At 35.9% G+C, this 18,231-nt stretch overlaps 1 protein-coding gene across 7 annotated transcripts in view; it reads right to left on the bottom strand.

The window, feature by feature from the left end:
• Positions 1-18,231, bottom strand: part of ARHGAP12 (Rho GTPase activating protein 12) — a 121,603-nt gene that overhangs the window by 42,699 nt on the left and 60,673 nt on the right. For 4 of the 7 annotated variants that reach the window (XM_045466088.1, XM_045466087.1, XM_045466089.1 and 1 more), the window contains exons 4-6: positions 13,673-13,936; positions 5,743-5,883; positions 4,480-4,560 (exon numbers count right to left, since the gene is read on the bottom strand). In XM_045466088.1, the coding sequence (XP_045322044.1) occupies positions 4,480-4,560; positions 5,743-5,883; positions 13,673-13,936 (486 nt within the window). The remainder of the gene's footprint in view (positions 1-4,479; positions 4,561-5,742; positions 5,884-13,672; positions 13,937-18,231) is intronic. The other 3 variants (XM_045466093.1, XM_045466091.1, XM_045466090.1) reach the window with 1 other exon arrangement.

An 18,231-nucleotide genomic window follows, 5' to 3' on the forward strand; every position in this document is an offset into this window, starting at 1 on the left:
TGGATTTACTAAGTGGTAAAATGCTTAGAGTACAAAATTTAACCTATAATTTTCTTTATCATACAGTAAAAATCCTTTAAATAATGGTTCTAAAACATTTTGCCTTTTTTCCTCATTCCCACTGTACCCAAATCAAACCTCCCTACATCCAATTCAGTTAGAAGTTCAAGAAACTGCCCATTCTGACTTTGTCCAAGTGGCAAATATTGGCAGAAAATGAGATAATAACACAAAACTAATGCCTCACTCCTGGTCACAATCAGCACTCACTTCCATTGTTGTGGAACTATCCTTAAAGGTTTTAATATCACTTAGTCCCTTGCCTCTCTTCTTTCTTTCATCCAGGGCATCTCCACAAACAAGTTTCTTAATAGTGAACTTTTAAGTCTTTTGACCAAGGAAAGTATAGGAGTTAATACAAAAACAAACAAATATTTAGCTACCAGTTAAGTATAGATTCCAAATTGCTCCTTACATAAGGTCATCCTGGAAGCCTCTTCTTTCAATGGACCCTGACCTGAGACAAATCGCTCAAAAGGCAGCTTGTGTTTGATCTCATTACTCCAGGTAATCAGAAACTACTATGAAAGAAGATGTAATACAATAAGATTTTTCTATAACTCAAATGATATTTGACATACTTATATGAGCTACAATGAGAATTTGTCAAGTGGAACAAAAATTTAATATATGTTTAAATTATTTAATTAATAATATATTAATAAAATATTGGCCTTCTATAATCTAAATCACTTTCAGTGAACTAAATTTCCAGCAGATTTATCTTCTGATGTCTTTAAGTAAAAGCAGATCTCATATTTTATAAGCCCAATACAACCAATCATTGTTACATAGTTCTCAATATTGAATAATTATGTCCCCAAATACATATTCTTTTCCCAGCACATAGGTATTACATATTTTGACTCTCACCATCCATAAGATTTTCAAGATTTTCAAGATTTTCAGGGCAGTGAAAATACATCATACAATATTATAATCATGGACATGTCAGTATACTTTTAACCAAACACACAGAATATACAATACCAAGAATGAACCCTAAAGTAGACTATGGACTTCAGGGATTATGATGTGTCAATGTGGGTTCATCCTTAGTAAGAAATATACCATTCTGGTAAGCAATGTTGATAATGGGGGAGGCTATGCATATTTAGGGGATATCTGAGAAATCTCTGTACCTTCCTCTCAATTTTGTTGTAAACCTAAAACTGTTTAAAAAACTTAAGTCTTAAAAAGAAAAAGAAAACCCACAATGTGATATCTTCAAAACTCTTTGCATAAAGGAGTTTTGTAATTAAAATATAAAACTTATCGTTATCAACAGTAATATGTCATGGAGGCGCCTGGGTGGCTCAGTCAGTTAGGTGTCTGACTTCGGCTCGGGTCATGATCTAACAGTTCGTGGGTTCAAGCCCTGCATCAGATTCTGGGCTGAAACCTCAGAGCCTGGAGCCTGATAAGGATTCTGTGTCTCTCTGCCCATCTGCCACTATTGCTCTCTCTCAAAAATAAAAACATAGGGGCGCCTGGGTGGCTCAGTCGGTTAAGCAGCCGACTTCAGCTCAGGTCATGATCTCACGGTCCGCGAGTTCGAGCCCTGTGTCGGGCTCTGTGCTGACAGCTCAGAGCCTGGAGCCTGTTTCAGATTCTGTGTCTCCCTTTCTCTGACCCTCCCCCGTTCATGCTCTGTCTCTCTCTGTCTCAAAAATAAATAAACGTTAAAAAAAAATGTTTAAAAAAAATAAAAACATAAAACAAAACAAAAAAAACCAGTAATACATTATGTTGCAGATAGCATTTGTGTTTTTTTAAGTGTTTATCTTTGAGACAGACAGAACACAAGTGGGGGAGGGGCAGAGAGAGGGAGACACAGAATCCGAAGCAGGCTCCAGGCTCTGAGCTGTCAGCACAGAGCCTGATGTGGGGCTCGAACTCACAAAACCATGAGATCATGAACTAAGTTGAAGCCGGAGGCTTAACCAACTGAGCCACCCAGGCGCCCAACAAGTAGTACCTATTGTCTATGCATAAATTTTAATACAACTTCTCATTTTGAAACTACTAAAAATGGTTAAAAATATGAAATACTTTTTTCTGCTGAGCTGGACAAAAGAGAAAGTACCTGTGTAAAATAAGTGCTAAAATATGTGAATATAAATAGTCACTTGAAGATTTGACAAGGGTTTTTTTTTTTTTTTTTTTTTAATTTTTTTTTTTTTTTTCAACGTTTATTTATTTTTGGGACAGAGAGAGACAGAGCATGAACGGGGGAGGGGCAGAGAGAGAGGGAGACACAGAATCGGAAACAGGCTCCAGGCTCTGAGCCATCAGCCCAGAGCCCGACGCGGGGCTCGAACTCACGGACCGCGAGATCGTGACCTGGCTGAAGTCGGACGCTTAACCGACTGCGCCACCCAGGCGCCCCGACAAGGCTTTTTTTAAACACAAGAAAAATCCAGAGCTGCACTTGATAGTCAAATTAACCAAAAGAGCTATTATTTCCTTTATCCCCAACCCTTATCCCCGAATGTTATCAAGTTTGCATTATAGCAATTTACATCGTTCTTTGAGATCTTAACATTTTATTTTATTTACAAAAAATTTTTTAATGTTTATTTTTGAGAGAGAGAGGGGAGGGAGAGGCAGACAGAGAAGGAGACAGAGGATCCAGAGCAGGCTCTGTGTTGACAGCAGAGAGCCTGAGGTGGGGCCTGAACTCAGAAACCATGAGATCATGACCTGAGTGGAAGTCAGACACTTCAATGACTGAGCCACCCAGGCGCCCTGAAATGTAAACATTTTAAAAGGTGTCAGACTTAAGGGCACCTGGGTGGTTCAATGGGTTAAGTGTCTGACTCTTTATTCCAGCTCAGGTTATGATCTCACGGTTCATGAGATCGAGCCCCAGGTCAGGCTCTATGCTGATAGCATGGAGCTTGCTTGTCATTCTTATTCTCTCTCTCTCTCTCTCTCTCTTTCTCTCTCTCAAAATTAAAAGATAATACTAAAAATAAAAGCTGTCAGACTTATAATGGAGTTCTTATGCTAGTGGCTCAAGATAGACCACAAAGATGTTCTTAAAAGTCAAGTACAAGTGGTTCATCTTTTTCTACTAATATCAACCCTTATAATTTCATAAAAGAATTAGAGGCAGATAACCTTCACATAGGAAGAAACCACCATCATTACTACTTTACTAGATAGTGTTTCCCAATCTTCAATTTAGTAACACATAGTGAGTTTTTCTATATGTATCTTAAAATTTTTTTTTTCAACTTTTATTTATTTTTGGGACAGAGAGAGACAGAGCATGAACGGGGGAGGGGCAGAGAGAGAGGGAGACACAGAATCGGAAGCAGGCTCCAGGCTCTGAGCCATCAGCCCAGAGCCCGACGCGGGGCTCGAACTCACGGACCGTGAGATCGTGACCTGGCTGAAGTCGGACGCTTAACCGACTGCGCAACCCAGGCGCCCCTCTATATGTATCTTTATACTAATACTTTTCTTTAAATTGACTGACTTTGGTAAAGAGACAAATTTTTTTAAAAACTGAAGTTTACCTGATAATTAACACTACAGATACATCTGCTGACTATGGCTGTTTTCTAAAACATCAAAATAATATACCAATTAAAATTTAAAAGCCTGCTCGATATCATTTAAAATTATCTCAATACTACTAGTGACAAGTACATGACCACTCTGAAACCTGCTGCCTTTTAAACTCAGCCCTAGTGTACTTATCTGAAAGGAGATATCCAGTGAGAGCCCAGAATATCTTATCAGCACATGCTGCTAATTACTGACACAATTACAACACATATTTACATATGAGAATAAACTGGAATATTGAGCTTCTTTTTTTTTTTCCTCCTAAAAAAAAAAAAAAAAAAGATTAGGGGCACCTGGATGGCTCAGTCGGTAAAGTATCTGACTTTGGCTCAGGTCATGATTTCACGGTTTGTGAGTTCAAGCCCCGCGTCAGGCTTGCTGCTGTCAGTGCAGAGCCAGCTCTGGATCCTCTGTCGCTCTGTCTCTGCCCACCCCCCACTTTCGTGTGCTCTATCCTCCCTCAAAAATAAATAAACACTAAAAAAAAAAAAAAAAAAAGATTAAACGTAAAACCAACCTCACGTAGAAAATTCAATATATTCAAGATAACTAGGTATAAGATGTCATTATTGGCACTGAAGGGGATGCTTATCTCTAGGAACGATGAAAAACTGATTTCAAGTTAAACCAGAATTTTTGAATAGAAATTATCAGTATTATATAGTATTATAAAGATAATACACATCTTAGAAAAATTTACCAAAAAGATTCTCAGTGAATTCTGAAAAAAAAGTCTTGTTCTTTAAAGGTTGAATAAAAATTTTAAGTAAATCTGCTGAAGCCATTTTCAGATAATATTTTATCTGCTATTTAAAACAGAAATTCAGTGTTAAGGTTTATTACCTTTGGCAATTCCCATTCTGACCGAGATCCATCTGCACTGTAGTAATATTGTCTACCTTGATCATCAACATGCTTGAGCCACTATAAAAACAAAATAGGTGTTACTTTTTCAATTTAAGTAAAAGTGAGTTTAAGCTTATACAACCAGAGATATTAGATATTTTCTTAGGAATTTTATTCTACTTGCTCAAGAACACTATAAAAGAAATTTACAAACTTATACTAGATTTGTAATAGATTTGTATTTTAAGTTTGGTAAAAATAAGTAAACTCAATATTAATTTCTTTAATTGAATTTCTTTTCTCTCTCTTTCTTCCAGTGTGTCAAGCTAGTTCCAATGTCAAGCACCACTTAATGTAAGAAATATGTAACAAAGATACACAGATACACATATACACCAGACACAGAGCCACACTCACTCTGAAAACAAGGTTGAGAAATTAACAAGAGAAAATTTTTTTTAATCTTCAAATATAAAACTATTGAACAATTTAAGCCAAACTTAATGCAAACCCTTAGGAATTACCTCCTGTAGCCAACAAATTTCTTACTCAACATGATTTAAGTAATACTAATAAAACTTCGTATAAAATAATACAGGGAATATGAGGGGCAAAAGACTAAGCACTGCTAATATAAACAAAATTGTGAAATAAATGAAAACTAATGTTTCCTTATGTTCTAGAGTGAAATAATTAAAGCAGAAATGAGGGGTAAAAGCCCATCTCCATTTATTCCCAAAGGTCTATTCTCTAGGCAAGCACAACCTTACCTTCTCTGATGACACGAGATATAATACATAAAATTTCAATATGCATTCCCAAAATAGTTAATCAATCATAAAATAACTAGATTCATGGTTTTTGTTTTACGTAACTTGGTTATAAAATAAAAAGCATAGAAAGTGAAGCGGTATATCATAGTGACACATGCTGAGAAAACGATTCCCTAAAAACCATTCCCCCCCCAAAAAATATAAAGAAATATGTTTATTGAAGAAGTTTAAACAGAATGACACTCAATAGGTCTACTCTTATAAAGATTTGTCTTAAATGGGTTTTGACACCACAAGAATCACTGTAATTATAAAGTTTAAAACCATGAATCAGTAGTTATAGTGAGTTTTCATGTTGTCAATTGCCATGACTACAAAATTACAATAAAGAATATTTTCATGAATTTTTAAAATACCAAACTTGAGTACACAACTATTTTATGAGAAGATTCTGCCAAGAAAACTAGATGAGAAAAAAAGAATGTACCTTTTCATTAGTATAGTCACTGGTATATAAGGTATGCCCACGTTCATCCAACTCTTCTGACCAACCCCTTGGAGGAGAACCACACTGCCTATCTGACTGGCTGTAACAAATGCTGTGGTAGTTTTCTTCTGATGAAAGAAGCTATAAATAGTCAGAAACATAAGTATTTTTCTTCTTTGAAAAAAAAAATATATATGCAGCAGTTGCAAATCTAAGCAATAAACTGTATTTGGCTGAAGCACTAAGATATCTTGACTATATCTCAATATTTTCAAAACAAATTGTTAGTCTTTCAAAGAGTACACTGTAAGTGGTAAGGTGAAATTAATAATGGTTATTTTAGCACAATAATGCAACCCTGGAAAAATTCTCTATAATAAAACTGAAAACAATGTTTTCAGACTGAGAGATAAAAATGCTGCCTTCTATTTAATGCTGCTTTTGAACCAAAATCAGGTTAAAAACTGACAGGAATGTGTGTATGGGTAGACACATCCATGTGTAAGCAAAATAGGGGATGAGGGTACTTCATTAGACTGAGTTTCTTAAAAATTCTCACTCACCTATATATACAAGTTCCTAGACAAATGCCTGACAGTGTTCAAAAAATAGACCTTGAATTATTTTTTTAAATGTGTGAAACTGAGAGGTAAGAGACATTAGTTTTATAATACTGTATTTTATATTCTAAATTATTGGCAAGATTTCCTAACTCATTCAACCAAACGTTTATTAAAGATGGTTGGGAACTGAACTCCAAAACAAGAAAAAATAATATTAAAAAAATTCAAACATGATAGATGAAAAAATTCAGTATGGAAGTAACTTAGGTATACTTTACTTTTAAAAGCATGAGAGAGGGACGCCTGGGTGGCTCAGTCGGTTGCGCTTCCGACTTTGGCTCAGGTCGTATCTCACAGTTCATGAGTTCAAGCCCCGTGTGGGGCTCTGTGATGACAACTCACAGCCTGGAGCTTCAGATTCTGTGTCTCCCTCTCTCTCTGCCCTTCCCCTGCTCACACTCTGTCTCTCTCTCTCTCAAAAATAAGCATTAAAAATTTTTAAAAACAAATAAAAATAAATAAAAGCATGACAGAATCCAGACATAGAAGACAAGCGATTGAGACAGAGAAAACCTAATCTCTGCTTTTTTCAAACAAGACGTATCATAATGTGAGTAGCAATTTACTTACTGCCCTTAAATGTCATTAATTCAACAAATATTTACTAGATTAACTCTCAGGTGCAAATGACCTTTCCTGGGTCACTTTTAGGTAAAATAGTTTCTACAATTAAATCTTACTTAATCAGACTGCATTTTCTCCCACCACAGAATACTAAAATACTAAATGGTCTAAAATAGTAAAATGTGTAGATTCTCAATGTTTTAGAAGTAACTTAAAGATACAAACATACTAATAATAACATAACACAAAAACTGACATAAACAACTTTACAGAAGCCTTGCATAAAGTGCGCTATATATGTTCTGTAACAGGAATTTTTTTTAATGAAAACTTATTGCAAAAATCAGAATTTATTTTTATTTAATTGAGGCCACTTAAAATATAAGTTCATGTAGGCAAAGTACAATAAAATCTTTTAGAAATACAGAAAAGAAATCTATACAGCAGAATAATATTCAGCCCTAAAAGAGAATGAAATTTTACCATTTGTGACAACATGGATGGACCTTAAGGGCATTATGCTAAGTGAAGTAAATCAGAGCGAGAAGACAAATACTATATGATCTCACTTACGTAGAGTCCTCAAAACCAAACAAAACAAGTTCATGGATGCAGAGAACAAACTGGTGATTGCCAGAGATGGGGAAGGCAGGTTGAATGAGCAAAGGAGACAAAAGGCACGAAACTCAGTTACAAAGTGAGTAAGTCATGGGGATATAATGTACTGCATGGTAACCACAGTTAATAATACTGTATTGCATATGTGAAAGTTGCAAAGAGAGTAGATATTAAAACTTCTCATCACAAGACAAAAACTTCTATAATCAAGTGGTGACAGATATTAACTAGATAGTGGTGATCATTTTATAATATTTACAAATATTGAATCATTAGGTTGTATACCTGAAGCTAACAAAATATTATATGTTAATTATACCTGAATAAAAAAACTAGTAAAATTAATTTAGGAAACAAAGTTACGAAATCAATTTTTTTGTAAATATGACTTTCTACTTGGCAAAATGCTCCCATCATTTCCCAATTTTTGTGCAGTAAGATGTTCCTTTCTTCCATGAAAAGAAACCTCCAGTATCTCAATGTGTTTCATTACAGAACCAGGAGTACTTTGAAGATCTTGATTGTTTACTGCTAGAAAGGAGCTATTTAGTGGCAATTAAATAAAAGTAAGATTATTTTTGGCAAGCATTGTCAATGTTAACTGTGCTATATACTCATAACTCCATTCAGCAGCATACTTAGCTCAGTAACTTTGGGGTATATATTTTGCAGCAAACATGGCCTAGTAGAAATAAAGGGGGCTACACAGATGTCCCATTTACAGGGGAATGACAGGGAGGTACTGAAATGTGTACCTGGATTAAAATAATTTAAAATATTAATTTTTTTAAGTTTTTTTATTTTGAGAGAGAAAATGAGCAGGGGAGGAGCAGAGAGTGAATCCCAAGCAAGGACTGTGTCAACACAGAGCCTGATGTGGGGCTCGATCTCACAAACCCGTAGGATCATGACCTGAGTCAAATCCAAGAGTCTGACGCTTAACTGACGGAGCCACCCAGGCACCCCTAATATATTAAATTTTTTAACACATTCTTTAAAAAAAAAAGTTTATTTTTGAGAGAGACAGAGACAAAGAACGAGCAGGGTAGGGGTAGAGAGAGGGAGACACAGAATCCAAAGCAGTTTCCAGGCTCTGAGCTGTCAGCACAGGAGCCTGATGCAGGGCTCGAACTCATGAACCACGAGATCATGACCTGAGCTGAAGTTGGACACTTAACAGACTGAGCCATCCAGGTGCCCCAAATTTTTTAAAAAAATTATCAAGAAGAAACTGACTAAGAAATACTCAGAAGTCAAAACTAAGTAGAAGCAAGAATCCAAAAGTATAAGTAGAATATAAAGACCAGCTTTCTCTTTGAAGGCATTTGCCAATCCCCAAACTAGAACATTACTTTTCAAAGTCATGAAGCATTGGGAAACAGAACTCAAGACTACCAAAAGTAGGGAGTCTAACAGAATTCCCCCCTGAAAATAAAGAACTGGGACCCCAAAGAAGTATACCCTCAGATTATCAGTTAACCAGAAACAAATTTTGTCCCTTTATTCCACACAAGAGAAATCACGGGAATCTTCCCAAATAATGGAAGAATGGGAGGGAAAATGGGAGAATCTCCAGCCACAAACCAATCTTCATGCAATCCAAATTACTACTATCTAGGTGGCCTGTAAAAACTAAAGCTGAAAATTCAGTTTCAAATGTTCACAGGATACTAACTTCCTGGCAGAAACAAAAGCAAATCCTCTCTGATGGAACAGACTGTCAACCCCAGCACTAAAGACTTCCTATATATGAACTATAATCTCATCTTAAAATACACACACACGGACAAGATGTGAAACAAAACACTGTAAGTCAGAGTCAGCAAAAAAGCAGCATAATCCAACTCTTAAAGACTTTATATACTAGAATTGTAAAAAATAAAAGACTAAAGAAAGATAGGACAAATGAAATATATGATCCTTTACTGGATCTTTTATTGCAGGAAAAAAAATGTAAAGGATATTACTTGACAAATGAGAAACACTGAATATTAACTATGTATTAAATAGTATTCCAATATTAAACTTGAGTATGATAAATTATTTTTCACCAAAAAAAAAGTTTTGCTAGAAAATGTCCTTATCCTTAGAAAATAAAATATTATGTTGTCTTATCCAAAAGGTTCAGAAGAAAATTACTGGAGGGTAGAGAGCAGAAGGAGGGAGAGAAATAAAGCAAATGTAGCAAAATTTAAAACCGGTAAATCTTGACTAATAAGGCTATCTAGTATATGGATGTTCACTATTCTATTCTTTAGGTTTAAAACTTTCCAAAGTAACAAGATGGAGAAGCTCCCCCAGATAAATAAAAACTAACAGGTTTTTAAAATTCAAGGATTGGTTTAATATCAAATAAAGAAGGGGGACCCTGGGTGGCTCAGTCGGTTCAGTGTCCAACTCTTAATCTCGGCTCAGGTCATGATCTCACCATTTGTGAGTTTGAGCCCCCTATTGGGACTGTCAGTGCAGAGCTTGCTTGGGATTCTATGTCTCCCTCTCCCTGACCTCTCCTGCTCACACTGTCTCTGTCTCTCTCAAAACATAAATAAACTTACAGAAAAAAGATGCAAAAACAAATAAAGGTGAAGAATAGTGAACTGGAACTACATCTAAAAATTGAGAAGCACAGAGAGACCTAGAGACATAATACACAAGTATAAGGGAAATCAAGAGACATGACCAATGTAAGCAGATTAAATGTTCCTCTAATCAAAGTTCCAGAATGAGAGGAAAGAGAAAATGGGACAGAGGCTATATATAGATGACCAAGAATTTTCTAGAACTAATCAAAGACAGGGCTCCTCAAGTTCAAGAACCTCAAAAAAAACCCTGGCAGGAAATAAAGATACCCTCACCTAATCACATCATAGGAAAATTACAGACATGGAATTTAAGAGCTGCCAGCGAGAAGAGACAAGGAATGACAATCAAACTGAGAGCTGAATTTGCAATATCAACAATGAAAGCCTGAAAACAGGAGAATAAAATAGTGAACTAGGAAAAAACAGTCAACTCAGAACTATTTATCAAGTAAAGATATTCTTCAAAAATGAGGAAAATTAAATTTTCAGACAAAACTATATTCTATCACTAATAAATCTTCACTAAGAAAATTTAAAAGTACATACTTAAGACAGTAGTTAACCAAAAGTTAACCAAGATATCTAATTTGCATAAAGGAGTGTGAGAAAAGAAAGTGCTAAATACAAGGACAAATTTTAAGAGGACACCATGTACAAAGAAGGGGCTAAAAACAGAAATAAAAGAACAGCAAACAGCACACGGTTCTTATACGTATGGCTTTAACGAGCAAGAAGATACTAACTTTCGACTTTGATATACATGCACGTTAACACTTATAAGGCAGGGTTCTCAACAGCAGCACTACTGACATTTAGGACCAGATAATTCTTCATTGTGGGAGCTTTCTTTCATACTATAGGGTGTTTGATAGCACCTCTGGCTTCTACCCACCCAATCAATGCCAATAGCCCTCCCCGAGTTCTAACAACCAAAAATGTCCCCAGACATGGAGTGTCACCAGGAGGCAAAACCATCTCCAGCTGAGAACAAGGGTTCTAGCTAAACACTAAAATAATAAGCCTGAATTAGATGGATGATTGAACACTTATTTCCTCTCAATCCCCACTAGAAGTACTCAAATATGCTTTAATAAAAAGACCTAAACTCCCAAGAACAGGGAGAACACAAGAAGAGACAATAGTCACAAAACTCTGGAAGCTGAGAAGCAGATGAACAAAAGACTAAATTATCTGCAAAGAGCAAAGTCTAAAATGGTGGGGGTAGTGGGTGGAGTTGGAGAGGGAAGTGAAATCCAACCACTTTACAGAGCAGAATCTTCAAATGGCTCAGGAACTGACAGTATTAGGTCCTCTTTGAACTGGGGATGAAGAGAGGGTATTGCAATGAGCACTAAAATTGCCAGAATCCCTTTCCTTCAGGCCTGACCGCTAGGTGTGCACCCTTCCCTTTTCCCAGCAGAAGTACAGGAATTCACTCCCTCTTAAGAGGGAAAAAAGATTCTGATTTGAAAGGCAACACGCACAACTGGGACATGAGTACCAAGCAGAAAGAGGAGAGACTAAACGCACACTAAATGCTGACTACCAAGACCCTGGCAACCCTTACTTTCCTGGAAGATTTTAAAACTTCTGTGAAGACTCATTAGTCTAAAAGGAAAGACCTAATGGTTCTGACATTGGAGACTCCCTACAAGCAGTTGATCCATATGGCCATAAAGTGAAGTTCAAAATGCTTTCCGATTTTGAGAAAAAATGATTTCCAACCTAGAATTCTATACTCACTCAGGCAACCTATCAATTAAATATAAGAGCAGAATATAAACCTTCTCGGGGCACCTGGGTGGCTCAGTCAGTTAAGCAGCCGACTCTTTAATTTTTTATTTTTTTTCTATGTTTTTATTTATTTTTGGGACAGAGAGAGACAGAGCATGAACGGGGGAGAGGCAGAGAGAAAGGGAGACACAGAATCGGAAACAGGCTCCAGGCTCTGAGCCATCAGCCCAGAGCCCTACGCGGGGCTCGAACTCACGGACCGCGAGATCGTAAGCAGCCGACTCTTAACTTCAGCTCAGGTCATGATCTCATGCTTTTTGAGATGGAGCCCTGCGAAGGGCTCTATGCTGACAGTGCTGAGCCTACTTGGGATTCTTGCTTTTCCTCTTTGCCCCTGCCCTTCTCGTTCTCTCAAAATAAATAAATAAACATTAAAAAAATATATAAACATTTTCACACATAAAGTCTCAATATTATATAATGTATGCAACCTTTCTCAAGAGGTTACTGGAAAACGTGCTCCAGCTACTATGGAAATAACTATTTTGAAACAATCTGTGCAGAGACTGAGACTCTCATATACAAATCCATCTCATGTATTTATTAAAATGGAAAGCTAAAAAACATACTGAAAATTCCTGTGTATACTTCAAATTCCTTTAAATTATTCTATAATTTAATTTAATCCCGAATTCTTCCAAATTATTAGATTTTACTTTATTATTCATACACAGGACAATATAATTTTAAATCTTTCTAGATCTACAATTCAAATAATTTTCCCAACATTTTTATTATAGTAACACATGAGCAAATTTCTCTCACTATTCTCGATCTCATTCTTGAACACTAAAAGTACAAGTTACCACCAAACCAAAGCTATAAATAACCAACTGAAAAATAGGACAAGAGGAGTTATTAACTACAAAAAGCTTTTAGATTCTGCTAAATACAAGATGTGCTACCTGATTTTTCCAGCTCCTATGTGACTGGAGTTCTGTTTTTATTACACAATCCAGCTACTTTCTGTAAGACCAAGGTGTCCTATGCGGGCATAGGGGCTTCCGTCTATCAAACAGGAGATTTTAATTCTGTTCTATCAATTCTACCCAAGCCTCTCCTGCACGTTTGAACAGTCCTAAGGAATCCCTCCAGACTTCTGACATGAGAGTTACTCAAAATATGGCTGGCCAAGTTCACTGCACCAGCCTCAAAGAGGTGAGACAAAGGTAAGGGACAGGTAGTATGAACACTTGATAGAGAAAATAATGACTTGAAAGTGAATGGTCAAACTTTACAGGGTGGCTCATTTATAGCAAAGGATTACATTTACTTATTTTCCTTACATATAAATAAAAAGTGATGTTGTACCTCTGACTGACAAAAACTGGCAAAGTATCTTAGTCATACCACACCAATATAGAAAAATGTCTGTTTTAACCAGTTAATAACTTTGTTTTTATTTGTTTGGCTAAGTCATATCTGTATTTTCTTTCCTTTTTCTATAAAATGTCACTGATTCAGCAATAACAATAACCAAATTAGTATCTTCTATAACTGGCACTAAGCAACTTTGAGTTAATTCTGGAACTAGTAAGTACATTATAAGGTTAGCTACTGTCTATTAGTTAGATATTAGAAAGTAGCATTAATATAATTAAACTTGGAAAGAACATTTAGTATCTTAGAGATTTCAAGTGTTCTACTATTTTAATACCAAGAAACAAACCTATTCACTTCTTTTATCTTGAATAATAGAAACAGAGAAAATTTGGTAAGTCACTGGTTGATTTCCTTAATCACTCATACCTCTTGGTCTCCTGGACTCTGGAAATCTCCTTTGCTTATGCTTGTGTCCCGAGTCCAACGAGGTGGTTTCCAGGTTCTTTCCTGTGTTCCTCTGTTATAGTAGTAACATCGCCCTGAACTATCTTTATGAGTTTCCCATTCTCCGTTAATCTGAATTGCTGGGCTCCCAGGCAGCGGGGGGAGCGCAGACTGGGATATTTTCAGTTCTTGTAGATTAGCATAGACAGGAGAATCTGGGCGTCCTTGATTTGGAGGGGTTGTGGCCTGTGGAAAATGTGAAATATTCATGTTTAAACTGACATAACATTTACAAATAAAAATTGAATGAAACATGAGACACAGAAAATACATACAAATTTATTTAAAACATACATACAGATGTATATATTCTTTCTAAAGAAAAAGCAATGCAATGGTATTAATATTCATGATTTGGTTAAAGAAAACATAAAAGTTTCAAATAGAATCCAAAGTGTACTTAGTAACTTTTCCTTATCCTAAAAGAATCGTGCACTAGAAGTCAGGATCTGTGGGTTTCAGTTCAAGATCTGGCACTAACAAGTTGTATGACATTGGATTAGATCATCTCATCTCTCCAAAACTGATTTTTTACATCTCTGTATATGAGGGGATCAGATTAAATCACACCAGTCTCCTTTGTCTCTAAAAGTCTATCATTTCAGACAATCTTTTAAAACACAAAAAGCCTTACACCTGGGTAACTCAAAAAACTACCAAAAGAAAGATTTTACATTCTAAGCTCTAATATTAAATCAGGAATACATAAGTGAAAGATAAAGGAGATAAATTTTTCAGCTAAGAGTTTAGTACATTCTATTCCTTCTCAACTAATAATTTCTCAGTTGCCATAAACAAATCATTTAATCTCTTCCTAGATTCCTCATTTGTGAATTTCCTAACAGTGGAAAAATAAGCATTAGCAGGAACTGATTTACATGCTTAATCTCAACTTCCAGCTTTACTTTTTATTTTTAAATGTCTCACTAGATGTCAGTCAAGAGCAGAATATTCTTCAGACACTTTGCATAAGGACACTATGACTGAATTTAAAATTCTAATAGCTGAAGAAAAAAGGCACATGTCTGAGAACACCTTTCTACACTGTGTATTCATATTTGTATATTTATCTTTCCTTTTACCACAGGGTTTCTCAACCTGGGCACCATAACATTTTGGGACTGATAATTCTTTGCTGTGGGGGGTCTATCTTGTGTGTTACAAAATGTTTACTGGTATCTCTGGCCTCCACCCACTAGATGATAGCAGCATTCCCCCACTGTGTCAACTAAAAAGTCTCCAGACATTGCCAAATGTCCCCTGGGGACAAAACTAACCTTGACTGAGAACCACTGCTTTACTATATAAATCCTAGCATTATATGCAGATGTTTAATTACATCTATAATGTACCCAGAGTTTTAATGAATGCTTAAAAATACTGAATTTAAAAAGGGAAATGTGGATGGATACAGAGTCAGTTATATTAAAATTAAAGTACTTTAACTTCTAAAATATTACCTGCCTATAAAGTAATTATAATGAATCTAAATCAAAGAATAAGATTTAAAAGAGAAAACAGTAAAATAACTCCAAACATGAATACATATGTAAAATTGTTACCTTGGTTTTTTTACACATAGTAATTATGCACAATGATACAAATTAAGACTGTTTTCCTTGAAATGTTAGCTGTGAATTTAGACTACCACCGAACAGCATCTTTCTATGAAGAAAATCTATCCATGAAGACAGATTTCCATGTAGTATTTCTCTTTGAGAGTAATTCCATATCCTGGTGAATTAGCCAAGGTAACAATGTTTTTCTCTGACTACAATGAACTCTGTTAATACAACAAATAATTCTATGTAGCAAATCATTTCCCAGAACCTTTTCTAGAGAATATTTATTCAACAGTGTTAAAAGAAATTCTTACTTTGCTCCTGATATGTTACTAGACTTAGGGAAACAAAGAGCCAAGAGACAGCCACTTTCTAAAAGATGTTCATAGAAAATTCTACTGATAGAAAATTCTACTCTATCTTTAAGAAACCACCAAGTCCTATTATTTAAACAGTGCAAATTTAAACAGTTTTTCTACTTAAAAAAAACTGAAATGCTTCGGGGCACCTGGGTGGCACAGTTGGTTGGGTGCCCAACTCCTCGATTTTGGCTCAGGTCATGATCTTATGTGAGTTCGAGCCCCGCATCAGGCTCTGGGCTGACAAAGTGGAGCACGCTTGGGATTCTCTCTCTACTCAGCCTCTGCCACTCCCCCACTCATGTTGTCTCTCAAAATAAACATGAAAAAAAATTGAAATGCTTCAACACAGTTTATAAGACTAGCGTTATTCTAAATGGAAGAAAATTATAAACCAACCTTGGTTATAAATGAAAATATACTAAGTAAAACATTAGTAATCAAATCTAGCACTGTACTAAGTAAGTAAATCAGAAAAAAACCCAGAAATGTTAAGAAAGTCCATCTTTAGGAACTCTCATACTATAATTCTTTACATTAACAGATTCACATAATCCTCTCCACAGACACCATTTGATAAAATTCAACGTGGATTCGGGATAAAACTCTTAGCAAGTAAGGAATAAGTGTGATGTCTCCTTAATGTGACTTTAGAAATTACTATTTAAAATGAATATCACAGGGGCACTCAGTCAGTTAAGCTGAGTGGGTGGCTCAGTCAGTTAAGTGTCCGACTTTGGCTTGGGTGATGATCTCACAGCTCATGAGTTCAAGCCCTACATACGACTCTGTGCTGACAGCTCAGAGCCTGGAGCTGCTTCAGATTCCGTGTCTCCCTCTCTCTGCCCCCTGCCCGCTTGCGCGTGCTTCCTCTATCTCAAAAAAATAAACATTTAAAAATTTTTTTAAAAAATAAAATAAGCATCACAGCAAGGATTGATAAGAAGCATTTTCATTAAAAGAATAAAAACTAGGATGCTAAATATCACTGCTTTTATTCAACACTGTATTGGAGATTCTAAGCAATGTACTAAGATATAAAAAATGAATTAAATTCATAAATACCTAGAGGAAAAAAAACCCTGATATCTGACAATGACATAAGAAATATCTGGAAACCCAAGTCCAGAAAAACTACTAAGAAATTTAATAAGTCGGCCAGATAAAAGATCATCTGATCAGTTTCTCATACACGAGCAATGACACAGTGGAAAATGTAACAATGTAAAAAAACCTCATTCACAACAGGAAAAGAATATAAATAAGCTTTAAAAGAAATGTATAAAATCAAATGAGGATTATGTACTTATAAAACCTTCCTTAGATGCCTAAAATTATATTTATCTATTCAGATAAACCTTTGTTTCTAAAGGGAAAAAGTTATCTTGTAAACATGTGATTTCTGCAAAAAAAAATCTATAAATCCTACAAATTCAACACTATGTCCAGCAAGCAGTATAGTTAGTACACTGCCCAGCACAAAGTAGCACTTAATGAAATTCGTTGAATGAACGAACAAACATGTGAACAAAAAAATACAAACACCTAACGCCCAAGTGAAAGTGAAATTCAAGGACTTGGAACTGGCTACATGTGATAGAGAAGAAACTAGAAAAACATCTATATTTCTAGTCTTGGGAAAGGATGGAGGGTTGTGTCACCATTTAAGACAGAAACTATCTAGGGGCGCCTACGTGGTTCAGTCGGTTAAGCGTCCAACTCTAGATTTCAGCTCAGGTCACGATCTTGCCAGTTTGTGAGTTTGAGCCCTGCACTGGGCTCTACGTTGAAGTGCAGAGACTACTTGGGATTCTCTCTCTTTCTTTCTCTCTCTCTCTCTCTCTCTGTCCCTGTCCCACTCATGTTTTCCCCTCTCAAAAATAAATAAACTTTAAAAAAGTATCTTAAGAAAAGAAACTATCTAAAAATGAATTGGGAGCCAAGTACTTAACTAGGTGCTAACGTTACAAACATGAACTAAAAAATGTACTGTCTTCTGGGACTTCGTGATACAGCAAAAGAAACTGAAACAAAAGCTCATTTAAGTGGCTAATCAACAAGACTCTAGAGCTATGCATGGGATGCTGTGGGAGCTAAAAGGAAAAAGACCTGGAAACAAGTGACTGAGTTCTAGAAATGAATAAATAATAAGAGTCAGCCAGGCAAAAGTTGGGGATACAGGAGGCAACACAAACAAAAGTGTGGGGAAAAAGCATGGCACAGTCAAGGAAGGATGTGACTCCTACAGTACGTAAAAGGAGCAGCAAGATGGAGATCTAAGGAGAAGCAACGACAGAACAAGGAGGGCTGAAGACTTTAAGGCAGGAAATACATTCTGATTTAAAATTTAGAAATATTACGGAGGGACACAACCAGAGGCGGAGCGCTGTTAACGCTGGCACAAAGGTACAGACAGAAGATGAAGAAAGCTACAATGAGACAAGTATGGTAGGAATGAAGCAGCAAGGCCAGACTGGAGAAATAATGAGGTTACATTAACATATGGACTGTATGTTTGTTTATGTGAAGTATATTTTTATTTTGCCTGTGTGTTTAACTA

This window comes from Leopardus geoffroyi, chromosome B4, assembly GCF_018350155.1.
Source record: "Leopardus geoffroyi isolate Oge1 chromosome B4, O.geoffroyi_Oge1_pat1.0, whole genome shotgun sequence".
NCBI lineage: Eukaryota > Metazoa > Chordata > Mammalia > Carnivora > Felidae > Leopardus > Leopardus geoffroyi.